This window comes from Haliotis rufescens, unplaced genomic scaffold (genome assembly GCF_023055435.1).
Source record: "Haliotis rufescens isolate VD_foot unplaced genomic scaffold, xgHalRufe1.0.p SCAF_56, whole genome shotgun sequence".
In the NCBI taxonomy this organism is placed as follows: Eukaryota; Metazoa; Mollusca; class Gastropoda; order Lepetellida; family Haliotidae; genus Haliotis; species Haliotis rufescens.
Window position 1 is genome coordinate 1,114,402 of NW_025964290.1, and position 23,109 is coordinate 1,137,510.

At 38.1% G+C, this 23,109-nt stretch overlaps 1 protein-coding gene across 1 annotated transcript; it reads right to left on the minus strand.

The window, feature by feature from the left end:
- Positions 1 to 16,961: 16,961 nt before the first annotated feature.
- On the minus strand, positions 16,962 to 18,307 carry LOC125374399. The gene has a single exon (XM_048385266.1). The coding sequence runs from the start codon at positions 18,205 to 18,207 to the stop codon at positions 17,146 to 17,148; it is 1,062 nt and encodes a 353-aa protein (XP_048241223.1). The 5' UTR covers positions 18,208 to 18,307; the 3' UTR covers positions 16,962 to 17,145.
- Positions 18,308 to 23,109: the final 4,802 nt, after the last annotated feature.

Consider the following 23,109-nt stretch of genomic DNA (forward strand, 5'->3'; position numbering starts at 1 on the left):
AGGCTGCCCTTCTTTCTGTGATGTTTTGACGGATGAAATCTATTGCGTTATAATACTCTCTGTTTGCTGATATTAAATATGTACATATTGTAAAATATTTACGATATTTTAAACGTGTAATTCGATGCATGCAATGCAATGTGAACATGAGTGCGGATGCATGAAGGCGGTTATAGTTATAGTTATAGTGCGATGGATGTTGGGGAAAGTGTGGGAGGATGGATTATGTATGTAAGCATGCGCATGTATCCATGATGGCTGACGTAGACATAATGAGATGGTTGTAGGGATAAAGGGGAAAGATGAGTGCGATGTGTGTGCGCGTGCGAGCGTTGTGATACGAGGGTTGGCGAACATGTAGTGAGATGATTGTGTAAGTAAGTTAAGTGGTTGAGGATGTGGCAGGTATAAGTATTGATACCTGCAGACTTGGGGTTGGGGGACTGGATGTGCCTGTACAGATGTCTTTCGTTTCATTCACTTATAGTGTTTTCTTTTACTCAATAAATGTTTTACGCATTTTAATGGCAATGTGGTGTCTCAAAGGTCATACTGGCCGGGCATTCTACATAACTACCCGAACTACGTAGCCTTTTTTCTGCTGTACAATTCTTCTTCTTCACACACACACACACGCACGCACACACGCACGCACGCACGCACACACACACACACACACACACACATATTAATTGTATTATTTAATGTATCCTCGAGAGTAAGTAAAAAAACTGGAACAATAGATAACTGCCTTTGTTCTGTAAACCTCAGCAAGCTTCAGCGTTCGCCTCTTCCTTTGTGGAATGAGGTTTCACATTTGTAAAATGATCTCTGTTATCGGTCTGTACCATCAACTTAACTGCCCTCACCCCCTGCAGTTTCCCCGTCCCATATTGCCAAGCAGGTGACCCGCAAGGAGGAATACGGCCCTCCCTCAGTCCAGAAGCATGAGGTATACTGTGCCTACCATAATACGTTGTGAATACGTAGCCTTGCTGTGGCCAAACATTTTGCAACAATTTGGCAAACTTTGATATGTAAACAGCACATATAATTCAGTTTTAATATGTCAGTTGAATTCCACTTGACCTTTGAAGATCCGGGTTAGAATAGGTCTTCAGCAACTCATGCATGCCGTTATAGGCGACTATGCTTGTCCAAAAACCAAGACAGCTACGCGATAAATCGCAAAGAACAAAGAAGAAGCAACAGATATATATTTTACGATAAAACTTGTTCTATCATGACGTCATTTATGGAGATTCGAACATGCACTCGCAGCTTGGGGACGTCGTAAATTTGACGTTATTTGTGAGAGGGAAGTGTCTAGTGAGTTGTTCCCAATAGATGTAGCTGGGGAAGGTAAATAAATGCAATGCCGGAAAAATCGCATCCGAAAGTGAGAGCGAAATGACAATCGGTATTGGGAGAAAAGGTACATATAATCGACGAGAAAATTGTGAGAATGTGCGGGAAAGACCAAATTCAACCCCTCCTGTTCATAAAATGGATTTATCTGGCAATGACGCGGTCGGATTCTATTCAGGGAGTCATCATTATTTAAGTACGGGTAAATATTTTTAAAGCGTGTACTTTTCCCTAATTTAACACCCTTAAAGAGGCTGTACGTAATGTTGATATCTCATATAAGAAATAACGAGTCGTGGTCGTTGTTTATCGTACAATAAACAACTCCCACTCGCGGTTTGTTTCTTAATTACATGACCATATACACTGACATTATATCACATTCCATCATCACAAGAAACCCTTGCCAAAAGTAGCGCCAACTGCACGATTCCGACAACACCAGGGGCATGTTTCATTATTCACCATAAAAAATGATGACACTTGGTGCTCGCAAAAAGGCGAGCTCAACCCGATCCACTGGTGGCACCCGCCACAAACACATGCAAATACAAGCCAATTGATCACCCGAAAAGGCACGGAAACACACGGTACAAGTCAAAATAGAGAATTGCATCAGACATCATTTTGGTCATTGATATGTCAGACCTGGAAATGCCGTCTACACGTCCAACACAAAGTCCAAGCCAGGACCCGAATCCTTTGAACCCGCCCAAACAACCCCCTGAGCACGAGGCTTGCCGAAATCCAAAGTTCTTTTAATTACATAACAAAGTTACACCTAAAGTATCTATACTAGTTCTGAAGTAAATCGTATTTACCCGCATGAATCGCCTTATGTCATTTATTGCCGATAAACAGAATATGCACACTTTCTGACAGCAATGTGTGATAAGTCACGAACCAAACCTTTACTTAAAACACTATTGGGCTAACAAGATACGTATATTTAAGTGTCATGCTTTCCTGATTTGCTATCATTCTAATTTGAAATAATGACATAACTAGTTACCACTCATCCTTCAATATTTGTCAAGGTCGGGTTAATCACAAACATTTTTGAATATATACAACAGCTATACTTACTTATCTTTAGAGTATTACTTAAAAGCATTAGGTCTGTCTGTCATACAGACCCCGAAACAGATATGTCCAATACAGCCCAAAATTTGGCAAAATGAAGAAAGCCTCTTGGCTCTTTTAATTATATTTTACAACTATTGTTTAAGAACTGGGTTTTTTTCTGTAAAATATGTTCATTTCTGAGATAAGATGTTATTCTAGCATCAGGTCTGTGGTACGTTCACTGCATCAGCGTTGACATGAAAACGATATTTACATATATAAATACAGACAGAGGAAATGCTTAGCATTTATCTTTTAATAAAGAATGTGGGACTTGCTTAATACATATGTATGTGGACATATATGTATGGACATTTGGATGAATATAGATATACCTCCTTATCGATAGTGATCTAGATGATTGTAGAACGTGCATGAAGACAATGGAATAATTATGTGAGTAATCGGGTAAATACCACGTTTAGCAATATTCAGCCATGTTGCGATATTGGTTTCCAACATATAAGACGGACCATGAAATTATGACTTGAATTTGGACCAGGCTTTATGGTGTGATGTAACACCCCATAATCTCCTGTAGATAAAGAGCTAAACGCACGAATGAAGATCACGAGATGAAACTGATGTATACATCTGGACATATATTTGCCTAGTATTACAACGTTAATTCATGTATTTTGCGCAAAAGGAAATTGTAGGATCGACGCTGACATGCGCATATAACCTATTCACCAGTGCTGTAATATTTAATTCATTTGTCGTGTGATACATATCGATAGGAACATGGAGATATAGACATGCATGGGATCTTTTGGATAGTTGTACTTCACGGTTAGACTAACGCTTAGTCTCTGAAAATATATTATTTTGGTTAAAACGAGAAACTATATTTAAATTTAAAAGGAGCCTAGGTGAGATGGAAATTTCAACCTGAACCTGTTGAACATTTAGGCTTGTTTCATTTGGGGCTATAGCATTGCAGTGAGGCCTGGGCGGAAGGGAAAATAATATGGTTCAGGGACTGTCAGACAAACTACTTCACGGTCTGTATCGCCGTCGTGATCTTTAGAGCTACGAAATTAGAGCCATCTGAGACAGCGACTCGACACCTGTTTGCACCCATCAGATACCAGTCACTACTGTCACTACTTCTCTCTCCAAACGAAAGTTTATACGAAAAGTGTCGGAAGCGTATATTTTTAATCCTTCTAATTTACTATTTAGATTCATGATTTAACCTTAAAGTAATTATATGTATCTCGTGTTCAAAAATGTATTATAGGTATCTGTGTTTTGTCGCCATTGTGTAGCTTTTGTGGAGTTATTATGAATATCAAATACATGCCTTGAAATATGGACTTGTAAAAGAGTTCATCAATGAACCATATGCAGTGTAACCCCTTTAATTGGCGTGTATGGATATATTATCCATTTACTTATACACACTTATTATTGACATATACAGAATTTCATTGTACCTTACTATTAAAATAAATACACGTGAAGATCCGGGTTAGAATAGGCCTTCAACAACCCATGCTTGTACGAAGGCTACTAACGTAATCGGGTGATCAGACTCGCTGACTTGGTTGATGCATGTCATCGTATCCCAATTGCGTAGATCGGTGCTCTTGATGTCAATAACTGGATTATCTGGCCCAGACTGGATTATTTACAAACCGCCGTCATATAGCAGGTATATTGTTGAGTGCGGCGTTTAACAACAAACAATCAAGCTAAAATTATTAAACACCTTCCAACAATGAGAACTTAAACTTTTATTTTCTATATATTAAGTTTTATTTATAAAATAATTTGATTCATAATTTAATCATTGCGTTGCTTTCTTGTCTGTCATTCAATGCACATGTTCAAACCCCTAAACATTTAATATTTCATTTTTCACAAATGGTTACGTTAGTGAGTTGCCTCGATCTTTTGTTCACACGAACAGATTAAAATAATTTGTTTGTACTATCATATTTCAATTTATTTAATTCATAATACGAAATTAATAATTCATGTATCACAGTATAGATCATATTCGTATATATCACTATCTGATGTTAGGGTTTTATTGCAGAAATAACTATGAATTCAAAATGTAGAAAGATACACAATTTGCCATTATTTGAAATGCAATATTTCTCAACTTTTAAACCATACAAAGTATAATATAATGTTAAGAATGCCTATAACGGGCAGTGTTTAAGAAAGAAATATTAGTCGATTAGTCGCATTTTTCAGATATGCCCTTCAGTTGTATTATTGTATATCTCCAGATAGATGTTTACAAAAACAAGTTTCCATGATGGGCTGCTGACTTTACTTGTTAGTGGTCTGAAATAGTTGTCCTGGTAATCAGAGGTGTGTAACTATCATACTTTGTTTCAATTCAAATCACTTTCTTGTGTGACGATTGCTTCATGTAGTGTGTGACGTCTAGCAAGGATGAAAACACCACAAATAGTACCTCAGCTCTCTTTATTTGACATCTACTGGAGCAAACCTATTTGGAATAGATTTTCAAACACTAATGAATTTGGGAACCATCTTTTGAGTCATAAGTCATTGTGTTTTGAACAAACAACTAACTTCCCATGGATTAAAACTTATATCTTATCACCTGTTCAATGGACAGTGACAGAATGGGTACAAATCATTTTTTTCTCGCATGACCTTGGCCAAAACTATCTAACTGTAACAAGTTTACTGTTACATTCCGATAAACCTGATCTTCAAATGTATAGCCGGGCCAAATGACTAGTATTTAAAAAGTTACTAATAAAACAACGTTAACCATTAAGTTCTTCGATCCTTCTCCTGAAGTATAATATGTATTTATATGTGTTGACATTAGGTTCAAGGCAGTATTATAGTCTGACTTCAGTTTCCTTAATACTCTTAAATTCCACTAAACCTTGTTAGTGTTATCAGCATGTCATGATGATTGCTCAAGCCGGTGGTTATTGACATCTTATTATCAATTCCTTCTAAAAAACATACGCGTGTTTCAATGTATGCGTGTTTAAATATATTTGTGTGATGTTTTTCGTGTGTATATGTGCATGTATGTTTGTGTATGGGTATGTGTTCACATGTTCTTGGTACGTACGTATATGTAACGTATGTATGTTTGTGTATATATGTATGTATGTGTATGCATGTATGAACGTGTGTAAATATGTATGTGGTGTATGTATGTCTGTAGAATTTAGTTTTGAGTTATTAATTGATCTGCTTCAGGGGCAAATTGTAGTCTACACTACAAGTCTACATGTGGTAGATATAACCACTTGCTCAGAAATATATCTTTTATAGTCTAGATTAATGTTAAGTGTAGCTTAACTAAAAATCCTCTTAGACATTGCCTAATTATAAGATGATCTTGTGACTATCTTCATTTCGCTTACAGGACAATATGGGTGTTAATTTATTGATAATTTGGATGGGCGGGGTTCTTTATAAATACTATATATTATACTAACATTTGCATAAAGCTGTGATGCCGTAGATTTTCTTTTTATTCATTAGTCACTGCACAACCAGATTGGTCAACTTCGTGGATTGAAATAAGCTGAAGAAATATCAGTCCAAATTACATTATGGAAGTTTGTATATTAAGGATGATAAAACTGATTTACTTACATTGGTAGTATTCCGTCTACAATCCACGTGGTATAATCCAATCTGATTGTGTTAAGATGACAATCTAGGCAAAAGTTTTATCCCGGCTGGTATTGCCAATTTCTTGAAGAAAGCATGCACCTGATGCAACAATCGATGTATGGATTGACTCAGATTATCACTGAACCTACAAGGATCTACTTCAAGCACTCTGATTTATTTATTGTTTGTTACTAATATTAAAAAGTGTTTGGAAATCTGGTGTTTTAGATCCTATTTGTAGTGACCATTGTCCAGTATATGTCATTATTAAAGAGAATATTCCCAATTCAAGTAACTATAAAAGGAAAATCTATAACTATGATCAAGCTGATAGAGATTGGATTGTAAATGATTTAGTTAATATTAAGTGGGATTATTTCTAAACTGATGATGTTGATAATTTGGCTAAATCTTTCACTTGCTCTGTTATGGATATATGTAATAAACGAATTCCAAACAAAACTGTAACAATAAGACCTGATGATCCACCTTGGATTAATAATGAAATACGCAAACTTATAAGAAAACGCAATCGCATTCATAAACTCGCTAAAATACGTAATGGAGCTATCGACTGGGCTAACTTTAGGCATATTAGGAATAGGGTCGTTTCAACTGTTCGTATTGCTAAAAAGGAATATGTAGCCAAAATTGAAAATAGAATTAATAATGCATACGGAGAAAAGATTTGGTGGCGTTTGGTAATTTTTTTTCTTAAGAACAGAAACCATGTCAACAGATTCCCTCCGATAAAGTATCAAGACGAGATATAGGATGAAAATGAAGACATTGCGAGTGTGCTTAAAAAATATTTTACGGATCAAGCTATCGTTGAAAAACCAAACCTTACACCACCTAAACTTGCTAAGAAAACTGATGAATCACTTTCGTCTATTATTCTTTCCAAAAAAGAAGTTTTGGATATTTTACTCTCGATAGATGCGAAGAAAGCAACAGGGCCAGACGGAATAGGAAATAAACTTCTAAAATTGTCCGCAACAGCAATATCTGATCCGCTGACAGCATTATTTAATACATCGTTAGATAAGTCAGTTTGTATTTGGAAAGAAGCTTCAGTGGTACCTATTTATAAGAAGGGCAATGTAAATGAGTGTTAAAATTATAGGCCGGTAGCTCTTATATGCTGCCTGTCTAAAGTTTTTGAAAAGTGTGTCTTTAAATATGTATTTAATTACTTGAGAGATAATGATTTACTAACAAATCTACAATCAGGTTTTATGCCAGGAGATTCCACTACCAACCAGCTTACTTACTTGTATGATTTTATTGCTAACGAACTAGTTAAGGTAAAGAAGTTAGAGCGTTTTTTTGTGATATCAGCAAGGCTTTTGACAAGGTATGGCATAAAGGCATTTTATGTAAACTCAATTCATTTGGTATTGGCGGGAAACTTTTACAATGGTTCCAAAGTTACTTAGAAATGGATCCCAAAAAGTAGTTATAAACGGTTATAGTTCAGACTTAAGACCTGTTATGGCTGGTGTCCCTCAGGGGTCAGTATTAGGACCACTTTTATTTATTATCTATATAAATGATATTGTCGATGAAATTGGAAGTAATATTAGACTGTTTGCAGAAGATACTTCTTTATATGTAGTTGTAGACGATCCCGATACAGCAGCTAATTGTTTAAACACTGACTCAGCCAAAATTTCTATATGGGCTGAAATGTGGCAGGTTAACTTCAACCCTAGCAAAACCATATCTGTCCAGTTCTCACGTAAAATACGTCCTACTCCTAAACCAAGTTTGAAACTTAATGATACTATAATCGAGGAAGTTAACTCCCATAAACATTTAGGTTTAATACTTCAACATGATTGCCTGTTGGACTATCATACTGATAGTATACTTAAGAAGGTTAGTCCAATGAGTAATTGTCTTAGAAGCTTTAAATACCGCCTTAGTAGAAAGACCTTAGAAACAATGTATAAATCCTTTATCTTGCCAATCTTTGATTACTGTTGTCACAGAAACAGAAACAGAAACGAGTAGGTTCAATTTGAGAAATAGTTCTAATTTGCAAACTGTAAACTGTAAAACGGTAAATTATGCTAAATCATTTATTCCTGATACTGTCCAAATTTTGATTTCACTATCGGACGAACATATAGATGCAGATACATTGAGTACATTCAAAAAACCTATAAAGAGGACTTAAAAAAATATGATAAGTTGTGATCTAAACTACGGGTCCAGATTTTGTCAAATTGTGCACGCCCGCCTTCGACTTGGATACAGTGATCTTAATGCAGACCGGGTCGCACGATATTTATCAGATAATCCCGCATGTAGCTGTGGCCATCACACTGAAGATGCACTTCACTGCTTTCTCATATGCCCAAATTACAATGATTTAATCCAGAATATGTACTATTATGTTAAGGGATATGATCTAAATTTAATTCTATTAGGTAATCCTGAAAGGACGTCAAAAATAAACTTAGAAATTCTTAAATCAGTACAAGACTACATTCAGCTATCCAATAGGTTTTGTGATTTTACATAGCATCTTAAATCTATAATACTATTCCTTGCCGTATATTGCAGTACACTATTACTACTAAAAATGCGACCAGACAGTGCAGACAACGTAGTTTCAACGTAGTTTCTATAATAAGAACATGTATATAATTGTATTCCTTGACTGTACTTTTGTCATATTATATTGAATTCTAATTCTGGAGCGGTATTCAAATTAGTTTTTGCTTGTTTACCAATCCAGTTCACAAGTTGTGAAATAAATATGTTTAAAACAGATGTTTACATTGTAGTTCTCATTATTTGTGGATATTTCAAAAATCAACATAGAAAATATATATTCTACCATGACGGAAGAATACAGAGTATACAATAACTCGCAATTGTTCAAAAAGAGATTTCAAATCACAATAACATATCTGATATAAACAGAGGTGGTGATGCTTTAATCTCTACGGTGTGCACTTGTCCGGGAGCCCTTGTTCTATTCAACAAACAGCCCAAACCCGAAACTCCACAATATATCCGATTACACTAACCATGATGGCCGCTGCTGAATTCTCCCAAACGTCACTTCTCCAGGCGATACTGACACCCTTGTACGTCTCCCAGACCATATAGAGAATAAAGTTAAAAGGAATCCAGCTCAAGTCTAGAACGATTTGGCAAGCCCAGATTGCCTCAATTCTATCCATGGATGAAAGCATTAATAAAACAATATTGTTCTTGGCTCCTTTAGATTATATTTTTAACTACGAAAATTTTACTGACACCGGCACTGTCCCTGTTGAAGCTATTTATAGCTCGAATAAAAATTTCGAATTATCGTCCATTGTTCGATGTCAATACATCTATGACAAGTTAGGATATCATATAGTAATCGTTGATGACGCGCAACACTATAATAAACATTATAATCAAGTTGACTAGTATGTACATTACTACAGTGAACATGTACCTGATCATGCCCTTCGTAATATCAAACACTAATATGTTATTGTGTGATGAATTTAACTGGATTTTGGTGACATGTGATATTAATATTCCATCAATTTCTTTCCTGGTTGGTCTATCCATGTCTACAAAATAAAATTAAAAAATTGAAAAGGAGGACAGAACAATTCTTAATTTCAGGCTAGAGCTGTGGAAATCAAGACTTTCCCAATCATTGTAGCCTTGCGTTGGTCTCATTTTTTACTTTATTCTCTTGGGTCTACATCACAGCTCATACCACACAATAACAAAACCAGTTTGCCCCCCCCCCCCCCCCCCCCGCCGGAACTCATGGATTATGGTTATATCGGAGTATACCCAGATCGCCTAATTTCCTAAACATATTAATATCCACATTGTCTAATTACTGGTGAGCCCAGATTGCCTAATCTGATTGATCACTAATCCATGCGCTCTCCTGGAGTAGGCCAACGTTGAGCAACGGGGAAGTCATAGCTGATTAAGCCTTAAACCAACACTGCTCTTAAGTGGGGATATTAGCGGTGTATAGCTTGCACATGAGTAAAGAATCTTAAACCACTGAGATAGATAGGTCAGTAAATTTTGCCTTTCTCAAATGAAGAGAAGGATATACACAGAAAATATAAAAGGAAAATGTCTTGCCCTGTTGTTCCACCAGTTGTGTCACAGGTCCCGTACTGTATGTTTCCATGGCAACAAGATGGACTTAGGTTCCAAACCCTCCCTTTTTTTTACCATTTCCATGACAAGTTCAACCTCGGTGAAAAAGGTTAGGGTTTGTTTAGATGTCATAAATTCTGCAACAGGGGCGGGGGATATCGCCACGTTAGTGGCAAACTCTTGTTCTGTATTGTACGACATTGGATGTATGCTCCTGTACCGCCGCTGATCGACTGAGAAAAAAAGCTAGAGGAACATGCAATGAACGCGATTTATTTAAATATAGAAAACAGAGAAATAAAGTGAACAATTTGAAGAAAACTGCCAAGGAAAACTTTTATCTTAACTTAGATGAATTATTATCTACACAAATCAAGGAAAACAGTTCTAATTATTGGAAACTTTTACGTCACTTGATCAAAGAGTCTGGAGCCAGCACCGTGATCCCACTCTGGTCACTGACAACAACAATGTACCTGAATCATTTTCTGATTTTGATAAAGCTGAAGCTCTCAACGATTATTTTAGGTCAAGTTTCCAATGTTGACGATGAAGGCGCCTCACTACCACCATTTGTTAAACTATGTGAACATGAATTGGACTATACCGTTATTTAAAGTCAAGAAATAACAGATCTCATAAAGTCCCTACCGGTAAATAAAGCAAGAGGCCCCGACAACCTGAATCAAAGATTACTTAAATATATATCACTATCCATAGCCAATCCTTTACGCTTGTTATTTAATTTGTCTCTTGAACAAAGCACATTCCCATCACAGTGGAAACAAGCTTATGCAATGCCTTTGTAAAAAAAGGGAGATAAATCCCATCCTTCCAACTACAGGCCTATTTCACTGTTATCTTGTCTTGGGAAATTATTTGAAAGACTCATTTTTCCAAAAAATTATAATTACTTTCTGGAGAAAATGCTACTTTCCAAATATCAATCGGGATTCATGCCAAACAATTGTACTACATATCAATTAATTGAAATTTACCATCACATTTGTAATTCACTTGATGATCATAAATATTTTTGTATGATATTCTGTGATATTTCTAAGGCATTCGACAGGGTATGGCACAAAGGTATATTGCATAAACTTCAACTATATGGTATAACTGGTAAATTACTAGCTTGGTGTCGTAGTTATCTGTCAGCCCGTTGCCAAAGAGTATTTATTAATGGTAGTTTATCAAGTAAAAATTTCACTAATGCAGGTGTCCCACAGGGCTCTGTACTGGGGCCGTTCCTATTTCTAGTTTACATAAATGATATTACTGATCAGCTTCAAAATATTACTAGGCTATTCGCTGACGATACATGTATAGGAACTTCATCTACTGATATGGTCGTAATTGAAGACAGACTAAATCAAGACCTTCTCTCTCTCCACCAGTGGGCAAGCACATGGCTTGTAAACTTTAATCCAAACAAGACAAAATACATGCTTTTTAGTCACAAACAGGTACAGGATTATCCAACTATTTGCTATGCTAACAGTGCCAATGAACATGTTGAAACCAACAAAGATCTGGGGGTCACGTTATCTCAAGATACAAAATGGACTGCACATGTTTCAATTATTGCTAGGTCAACAGCGAAAATGGTTTCAGCTATGCGTAAACTGAAATATAAATTAAACAGATATAATCTGTCAAAATCTATCTGACATTTATAAGACCTATTCTGGAATACTCGTCGGAAGTATGGGACAACTGTTCTGCTTATAACGAAAATAACTTGAATTAATACAACTTGACGCTGCCAGAATTGTGACTGGCTTGACCAAATTTGCCTCGAGAGAAAATTTATATCTCGAAACCAACTGGCTACAACTAAAAGAGAGACGAAAAATTAAAAAACTTACGACAGTGCACAAAATAAATATCTAAAGGACTTGTTACCCCACAATAGATCAGCTGCTTCAAATTATAACCTACGTAATAAACAGAACATGACTGTACCTTTTGCCAGAACAAGTACATTTCAGAAATCATTTATAATAGACTCTTTAAAACAATGGAATTCACAAAATGAAAATATTAAAAATAGTATCTCTGTAGCTGAATTAAAAACTAAAAATTATCCAATTGTTATTAAATCTCCAAATTATTTCAATTATGGAAAGCGTCAAATTAATATTATCCACACAAGACTTAGACATAGATGTAGCAATCTAAATGATAATTTATTTAGGGTTAATTTGTCAGACACTTTTTCTTGCCTTTGTGGTTCCCCATGCGAAAATGCTTTTCACTATTTTCTTGAATGTAAAAAATATTCTTTGTTAAGACAATCTTTGTTTATCAGCTTTAGGAATATAGGGACTCAGCCAAATTTAGAAACAATTCTTTGTGGTAACAAAAATCTATCTGAAGAACAAAATAACTTAATTCTTAAATATGTCCATAAATTTATTGTAGAAACAAACAGATTTTAAATTGTATCCTAATACAACAAGAAATATAACAAGAATTATATTTCACGAGCTACTTTCAAATTATCTGGATTTTATAAGTGATTGGTACATATAATACATGGTTGTTTAAACACTCTTATTTTGATGTAAAACAATATCATTCTCTGTAACTATCACAGCTTAGTTACATTCTAGATTTCCCGCCCTTCACATAAATATAAAATGTCTATTACATGTAGTTTTTTAACTACTGTGTTATTTAAAAAATATATCATGTACCATTGTATACCAAAAATGTAAATTCATCATATGTATATATGTAGATGTATGTGTGAGTGTATGTAGTATATGTGTTTGTGTTTAATACTGTATATATATGAATATGTGTGTGTTATTATATTTTCTTATTACTTGTAATTCCTATGCACTGTACATTTAATCTGCACCACAGAATTCACATACCACAATGTAATGAAATGTATATAGGAGAAGGCCTCCTAAGTGTGTCACTTGTGCCTAATCCATTTGGTTTTCTGAAATAAAATATGTTTAAATCAACACCGCCGCTGGTAGTTTAATTTGTGAAAGTTAGCAGGACATTCAGCTGTCGGGGTTTTGGGTCAGTGGGTGAATGACGGTTTGTGATTGATTGTTACCAGATGGCGCCAGCTGGGGTAGGAGACGACACACTTTCCAACTATGCTAAATATGAGTAGCCTGGTTATTCTCGAACTCTAGCTGGGCTAACAGATGACTCACCAGTCTAAGATGTATTGGAAAAACATAATTAATTCTCAACCTTATCTAATGCTAATTCAACCAGAGACACAGAGACACTTAGTTGTTGATAGAGGCTACTTGTTATAATATGTTGTTGATTAAAATATGTATGTATCTCTGGCTGTCTTGTCATCCCTTCATTCAGTAAAGTGGACTGTTCCAACTACCCACATTACCTAATTATAAATCTCATCCAGGCATGGCATACCCACATCACCTAATTGTATTTTGGTACCTTGTGGGGAAAAATTAGGCGATCTGGGAGGACGCCGTTATATCATCTAACATGGCCAACTCTGCTCTTAAGTAAACAAGAACCTAATCAGTGAGGGGTCCTTTATCATCCATATTTGACTGCTTATAAAAATCTTATATCTCTCCTCACAGCTGGTTATTATATATTTTTGCTGCTGAATATTCGAAACAGAGTGATTGAGTTGGTACTACGCATATAACGGTTCCATTTTAAATGACTGCAGCGCTCCATTATGAAAACAAATTGTTTTAACGCCGCTCTCAGCAGCATTCCAGTGATATATGACGGCGGTCTGTTGTATAAGAAATAAATGCAAATTAAATCGTGAATGTTTCAGCTTTTCCGCAAATCAGTATCACATGCAGTATACAGTATATCAACTGCGATATACTGTATACAACATGCAGTATACAGTGTGTCGCGAGTATCGGTATCGGTATCGGTATCGGTATCGATCCACACAATTGGGACACTTTTTTTTACGCTCACCAATTAATCTATTTTAATACTTAGTGGCGCTAGACTTTACATTGAAGTCTTGCTTTGGGGTGCACCAGAACAGGTGCTCGAGGTATTACAGGGTCTCGGACTTAATTGAGGTAAAAAACATGAGCGACAACCTTGTGGTATTTCTGTGCAATGAGGAAGAGTTAGCTTAATAAACCTTGATGGGTTCCAGGTTGTAACTGGGATCATTTCACTCACCAAGATATTTATGCCAAATAAGACACACATAATAAGGTGAATAGTTTCAAGACATTGTCAGTGGAACATTTAATGATTTTATAATATAATATTATATTAAGAATAATTTGTGTCCTCAATATAGGATGCATCTTGTTAAATATTGGTGCCATGTATCTAATGATCGTCATCACATCATTAATAAAACTTAAGACCCCAATGTGAGCATTGTAAGGGCCTGAACCTGGCCTAGATTGTGGTGGTCCAGTACTCCGGTTATCTATACTACTCCCTCTACAGCACCTGCATCGACATCAGTGTGAATGTCTGCATCATCTACATCCGTCTGATCCTCTACTACATCTACATCAGCGTGACCCTCTACTACATCTACATCAGCGTGACCCTCTACAACATCTACATCAGCGTGACCCTCTACTACATCTACATCAGCGGGACCCTCTACTACATCTACATCAGCATGACCCTCTACTACATCTACATCAGCGTGACCCTCTACAACATCTACATCAGCGTGACCCTCTACAACATCTACATCAGCGTGACCCTCTACAACATCTACATCAGCGTGACCCTCTACTACATCTACATCAGCGGGACCCTCTACTACATCTACATCAGCATGACCCTCTACTACATCTACATCAGCGTGACCCTCTACTACATCTACATCAGCGTGACCCTCTACTACATCTACATCAGCGTGACCCTCTACAACATCTACATCAGCGTGACCCTCTACTACATCTACATCAGCGGGACCCTCTACTACATCTACATCAGCATGACCCTCTACTACATCTACATCAGCGTGACCCTCTACAACATCTACATCAGCGTGACCCTCTACTACATCTACATCAGCGTGACCCTCTACTACATCTACATCAGCATGACCCTCTACTACATCTACATCAGCGTGACCCTCTATTACATCTACATCAGTCTGATCCTCTACAACATCTACATCAACATCAGCATGACCCTCTACTACATCTACATCAGCGTGACCTTCTACTACATCTACATCAGCGGGACCCTCTACTACATCTACATCAGCATGACCCTCTACTACATCTACATCAGCGTGACCCTCTATTACATCTACATCAGTGTGACCCTCTGCTACATCTACATCAGCGTGACGTTCTACTACATCTACATCAGCGTGACCCTCTACTACATCTACATCAGCGTGACCCTCTACAACATCCACATCAGCGTGACCCTCTACTACATCTACATCAGTGTGACCCTCTACTACATCTACATCAGCATGACCCTCTATTACATCTACATCAGCGTGACCCTCTACTACCTCTACATCAGCGTGACCCTCTACTACATCTACATCAGCGTGACCCTCTACTACATCCACATCAGCGTGACCCTCTACAACATCTACATCTGTGTGACCCTCTACTATATCCACATCAGCATGACCCTCTACTACATCTACATCAGCATGACCCTCTATTACATCTACATCAGTGTGACCCTCTACTGCATCTACATCTACATCAGCATGACCCTCTACTACATCTACATCAGCGTGACCCTCTACTACATCTACATCAGCATGACCCTCTACTACATCTACATCAGCATGACCCTCTACTACATCTACATCAGCGTGACCCTCTACTACATCTACATCAACGTAACCCTCTACTACATCTACATCAGCGTGACCCTCTACTACATCTACATCAGCGGAACCTCTACTACATCTACATCAGCGGGACCCTCTACTACATCTACATCAGTGTGACCCTCTACTACATCTATATTAGCGGGGCCCTCTACTACATCAACATCAGCGTGACCCTCTACAACATCTACATCAGCGTGACCCTCTACTACATCTACATCAGTGTGACCCTCTACTACATCCACATCAGCATGACCCTCTACTACATCTACATCAGCATGACCCTCTATTACATCTACATCAGCGTGACCCTCTACTACCTCTACATCAGCGTGACCCTCTACTACATCTACATCAGCGTGACCCTCTACTACATCCACATCAGCGTGACCCTCTACAACATCTACATCAGCGTGACCCTCTACTATATCCACATCAGCATGACCCTCTACTACATCTACATCAGAATGACCCTCTATTACATCTACATCAGTGTGACCCTCTACTACATCTACATCAGTATGACCCTCTACTACATCTACATCAGCGGGAACTTCTACTACATCTACATCAGCGGGACCCTCTACTACATCTACATCAGTTTGACCCTCTATTACATCTAAATCAGCGGGACCCTCTACTACATCTACATCAGCGTGACCCTCTACTACATCTACATCTACATCAGCGGGACCCTCTACTACATCTACATCAGCGTGACTCTCAAATACATCGACATCAGCGTGACCCTCTACAACATCTACATCTATGTCTGCGTGACCCTCTACTACATCTACATCAGCATGACTCTCCACTACATCTACATCAGTGTAACCACTCACTACATCTTCATCAACGTGATCTTCTACTACATCCAAACCACAAGAGAGCAGAGATATCTAATATAGCATGCATGAAAAATTAAAAGGACATTAATAAACTTTTTCATCAAACGAAAAGTCGAGACCTACCCAGATCATGAAAAAACATCAATTTTCCACTGATACAAGTATGGTAGACATGTATGTAAGTAATATACGCCAGAATAATGCCAGGTGTTACGGAATGTTTTAGTTATTTTCCAACACTTCAATAGTTTTGTTATTTGATATCATTCTGGTTACAAAAGGAAACATGTCTTTCAGAAGAAAACAAGGAATTCTTGCCCTACATTCCAATGGCACTTCCTCTTCCCGTTTGTGATCATACAAATTCGACACACACATATCAATCGTGTAGACCAGTTCCAGCACTTTGCGGGTGTTCCTTGGAGCGGGCAGCATCATGCCCATGAAGGGCCGTGTTATCAAGGGAAACACGTCACTCTTCTTGTATATCTTTTCCCGAATTTTACAATCTTGTATGTATGAATTGTGTTCAGAGTAAAAAAATATATCGAGGAATGGATATTTCCAGCTCTTGCCACCAGCCATGAGAGAATTTGCGTGAGACAATTTCCAGCTTATTTTCACTGAAGCGTTGACTTCATACTCTGGTGGGAGCGACTGCAGGAATGTCAACAATGCGGGTTTGTCACTCTCCCTCACAATGATGTCCACGTCGTCGTCCCAGGGAATAATGCCGTGATGGGAGTAGGAACCCAGTAAAGCTCCTCCATAGATGAAGTAGGTGATGTTAGAGGGCACACGTTCACTGAAGGTTTTAATGAGGTCCCTAAATTTCTCTCTCTCTTCCCGTGATAACCTTTCAAAAAATAGATCTTTTGCTCGTCTCTCTGTCTCCGTATAACTACTGGCTCCGTTACTTTTTCTGCTGACCCAACACCCATCCTTTCCTTGTTTTATGTTTTGGAGTCTTGGAGCATTTCTTGTATTTCCTGTAACAAGATTTCGCGTTTCATACTTTACACTATTTTTTGTGTTTTCTGGTTTTGAAGCATCTCTTGTGACATTTCTTGTCAAATCTTTTGTAACAAATCTCGCTTTATACTCTGCATTATCGTGATTATTTTCTGATGCAATTTGTGAAGTCCTTGTCAAATCCATTCTGAAATCCCTCTTCAGTTTACAATAAAAGAGGTATGCACTGCATAAGCATAGGAATGCTAAACAGATGAGAGACTTCTTGGATTGCATGGCGATGTTCTGTAAAATAAAAACAAAAAAAAACATTGACAAACTTAATTAAGTGTGATTATTAATTCTATATACACCTGTTTTCAGCATCATTAATTACGTGTGATACCAATACATGACGAGCTTGACATGAATGATATGCCTATCGCCAGCACCAGGATGAATTCATACACAAGCATGTCGGTAGGTTGTTCGGATTTGGTTATAAATATATCACAAGCAATGTTTGTTGCAATAAAACAAAGTTCATCATTTTACTAACCTCTTTAATTTGCTATCGATAAAGATCGATAAAGAAGATTAATACTTTTCGAAATTACAAACTCCTAAAACATCACACTATCAGCACCGTCAGACCACCAGAAAACAAATCAATACAAAGTGAAAACTAAACTGAAACCACAAGGAGGCTAAAGCGTGTCAATCCCATCGCGACAATGGCACCCAAAGTACAAGTAGTTACCTTCTCCAACACATAACCAGCAGAATGTTTTCGTTTTATGGTGCTGGGTGATGAGACAAAGATCTATCAATATGGCCCCAAGAGCAAGCAAGAATTCATTGAATTGACGCAAACTTCAACGGGTTTAAGGCAACCAGATGAAAAGAGAAACTTGTTGACACCTTCATTTGGCACAACAAAGGTATAATTCACGTCGAGTAAAAACTGTTAGAAGTGAGTAATTGTGACACCGTATTGAAGAGATTGCACGAGTGTGTCAAATAAACCGACAAAACCATTTCCATGTCCAACATGAATCTCTGCAGAAACCTGTGATTATGACATCCATTTTAGATGCCCTGCATTACAACAATGATACATTCAGGTAGTCTGTATACTTATCCAATATCATTGCGAATAAGTAAATTTCTTACCTTGTACGACACTGTTTGATACACACCATGAAATATTTTCATGAAATGGAACTAGGCAATGCAGGTGTTATACTAATAGAGACCGGACTACCTGCAGTGCGCTATTTTTTTAACAGCTGGTGAAGTTTTACATCAATGACGGATGACGTTAGAGACGTTTGCGTCTAGTTCACAACCTGTATAGTACGCAAACATTAATCTGATTGTGGCGTTTTAAACAGTATATAGATGGTCTTATGGTAGACACAATACATTTAATGCGCTTAGGACTATTTACAGATAACAATTTAATTAACAGATCTTTACGTTCTGTAGAATTGTAAAAGATAAGTTAATATTGTATCTTAGGCCCTTATAAAGATTACACTCTGAAAGGATATGAACTTCTGTTTCCAATCAACAAGTTCTGTGCTCTAACAGGGTAGGGGGTCTATTGCCCCAACCTGTCTCCACATGAAGGGAGAGGCTTCCACAATGTTGTCTAGTGAGATATTGTCTGAGATTCCTGGATATAATGGTTTGCAAGCAAATTTCGGGGACAAGAACATGTTTTAAAAGACGGTAGTTGCGTAACTTATTTACATGCTGAGGATTGTTCAAACTATAAAAGTACAAAAATCATTATATTTTTCTTCAAGTTTTATCAAAATCGAATATATTCTACTACTTTAAGTTTCACATTCCCAAGCCAGTAAACGCTACATAGTTTACAGGACGCCTATTATAATACGTAACGCTTGGAGATGCAAGCTGTCGAAACCAGTCAAACGAGCTGGCAGATGCTAATCAGCTAGCGCTATTAAAATTCTAGACCCGGCTAGTTTCAGACACAACCGACCAGCCTATAAATAATTAACTAATCAAGTCAGCACATCAAAACTTGCAAAATTTGACCAACATGTGGGAAGCCATTGTTATTAATTCCAAACTGGACAGGTGGGTAGCGACATGCTTTCAAACGTGGACTGGAGGTCTCGGGTATAAATGCAGGAGTATCTTGGCATTGAGTCATTCCTGCGTTTCGCCTGAGTACCCCTCTGTCTGTTTCTGAAGGTAAGTTACTTTTAATTATTACTTATTCACGGGAAACATTTCATGTTTCAATATAATGAGTAGCATAGCATCGGCAGCTAAATGTATGTATTAACAGATAACCAGTCTGTGATCGTATATGCCTAGAATACAACACACGAAAAGTAAAACTGTTTCTCTAGCTAAATACGCACAGACTCGGTAATGTCTTTTATATAGAATACTAAACGAGCTCCCGTATAATACCAATTTTATGAAACGAGTGAATAGTTCTGGTACCTGACGAGCGAAAGCGAGTCAGATACCACAACTATTCACGAGTTTCATACAATTGGTATTACACGGGAGCAAGTTTAGTATTTTATTTATTACTGGCAATTTATAACGTTTTTAGAATTATACTGTTGAGTGTGAATAGGCTGACACCTACACGATCCACGGCATAATCCAACTGAGTTTAACACAGTAATACTTCAAATACGTCAAAAGTTGAAACGTATGAATTTAATACCACCCAACGGTCCACCTTTAGAATTCAGGCGTCCGTTCCACAAAACTATCGTAGCGTTAAGGTTATCGCAACTCATATACTTTAACTAAGACCAACGACTGTCGTTGCGCTACCGTTCGATCGCCTTGTGGAACGGTACCACAAAGTTTACAATTACGTCACAATACACGTTGACGTAATTTGTGGAATTTTGTTGCAAGATCCTACGGCGAAACAATGCCATGTGACGTCAACCTAGCAACAAGGTTGCTGGGGTCATCGTGTGTGCATAAGCTCCTCTCAGTGATCTATCATCTCCACACGCAATGTCGTTGAATAAGCCAAGGGATCTTGAGAGCTTTCAATATTTGTTCGTGAAACGTGTTCCGAGAGTACATAAGCACGCGTTTTGGTATTACACAATGTGTAATACAGCTGTGTGTTTATTAAACGGGTGATCTCTTCACGGGCAAGTAATAAAAATATTTATCATATAAATGCATCCCCACTATCGTGGGGCGCCAGTAGATTGTGTGTTTCATATCGTAGAATAGTCTATAAAGATACAGGCATTTCAGTGGCAGTCTCGTATATAAGAGTTACAATATGATATCCAGCATTTCTTTTATAAACTCTTTCTAATGTTATAAGTTACTTACTTATAATTGGTAAACGTCAGAAGTTTTTGATTAGTTTTAAAATGTTTAATCATCATTATCTTGAAGTAAGTATCGGCAGTTACCTCGTTATAGTAAAGGCTACGGTTCGACGCACGCTCGGCCGTCAGCCATTGTTCATCTGCATCTGCCATCTGCCATCTGCATCAATAGCCTCTTCGTCAGCAGCTGAACCTCCATCTCACACAATGGACACACCACATGTCAGGCTGAGGACATACGCGGGACAAGAGAAATCATCAAGAAATCAACAAAGAGAGCACCGACCTCAAAACCTAAAGATCCATAATTCTCAGTAGGTGATCTAGTCCTGATGCAAAATTCCAATGTTCTCCCTGGTAGGTCCCCGAAACTGTCAGTTAAATGGGTAGGTCCCTACACCATACTTGAGACTGGTCCCAATCATACCTTCAAGCCAAACATGTCCAAACGAACAAGACGCACAAGGCACTTATCCATGCCAATCGCCTCAAAGCCCACAATGTTTGCACTCCCAACGACCGCCTTCCAGATCACACTCCCAACCATGGTCGTCATTCTCCTGGTCCCAGCACTTCTGCTGAAGCGGACACACATTCTCCTGGCCCCAGCACTTCTGCTGAAGCGTCACACATTCTCCTCTTCCCAGCACTTCTGCTGAACCGTCACACATTCTCCTCTTCCCACCACTTCTGCTGAACCGTCACACTTTCTCCTCTTCCCAGCACTTCTGCTGAACCGTCACACATTCTCCTCTTCCCAGCACTTCTGCTGAAGCGTCACACATTCTCCTCTTCTCAGCACTTCTGCTGAGCCGTCACACATTCTCCTGGTCCAAGCACTTCTGCTGAAGTACATTCTCCTGGTCCCAGCACTTCTGTTGAAGCGTCACACATTCTCCTCGTCCCAGCACCTCTGCTGAAGCGTCACACATTCTCCTGGTCCCAGCACTTCTGCTGAACCGTCACACATTCTCCTCTTCCCAGCACTTCTGCTGATGCTGACACATCCTCAGACACACAGGTGGTTCTTCCACAGCCACACATCAGTGATGCAGGCTCTGCACCATCCATTGCCCGCCAACAGGTTGACAAATTTCAAGATATTCCAACGTATCCTGTTTACAAAATTATCAGATGCAAAATGGCAAACGGTACCAAACAGTACCAAATCAAGTGGTTAGGCTACTCAGAAACGACCTGGGAGCCCGCCTCCAATCTTGATCCATCCCTGATCAAGCACTTCCATAGGTCCAGAACAATGTCTGGTAAGAAGCGCAAACACGGACATAAGTACTTCCAATGATTCATTTGCATAGGTGTTATCAAGCTACCACCATATCTTTTGTGACGTGAATTGCATGGCCATAAGATATGAGTGACCATCCCTTTGCAGTTACCAAGTGTTCTGTGTCTTATAGTGCTAGGTTTTTTAGGTGTTTGTGGCCACAATATTCTTCTCAACCAGGCCAACTCTTCTAATGGATCCCTTTTCATTTCATCAAAGGTTCATCCTGGAGCTTGATTATCCTGTGGCATATGGCTCTGTTTGCCCGCCCTACCCTCGGCACCGGCCCTCTTCAGAGACTCAACTATGGAATAGTTTTTAAGCCAACTACACAAGTCCATTTTGCAACTGAATACTGGGTCCACACCTACGAGGTCAAGCTTCGCCATGTCCCAAGCATTCCCACCATGAGTGGTGCCACCAAGGCAATGGAACGTGTGCTATACTGCACCAAATCCAAATGCACCTTAACGTCATCAAAACCAGGTATGTTTCACTGCTAAATAAAACTACGCACCAAATCATTAAACTCATCCCTGAATCTAAGGTCCCCTCATCAAGTCGCTCCAAACGAGCAGTTCTAAGTTGTGTAGGGTC

Bases quoted from the DNA above. Each gene is read 5' to 3' on its own strand.
- LOC125374399 (XM_048385266.1), bottom strand. From the start codon at position 18,207: ATGTTTTTTTTTGTTTTTATTTTACAGAACATCGCCATGCAATCCAAG.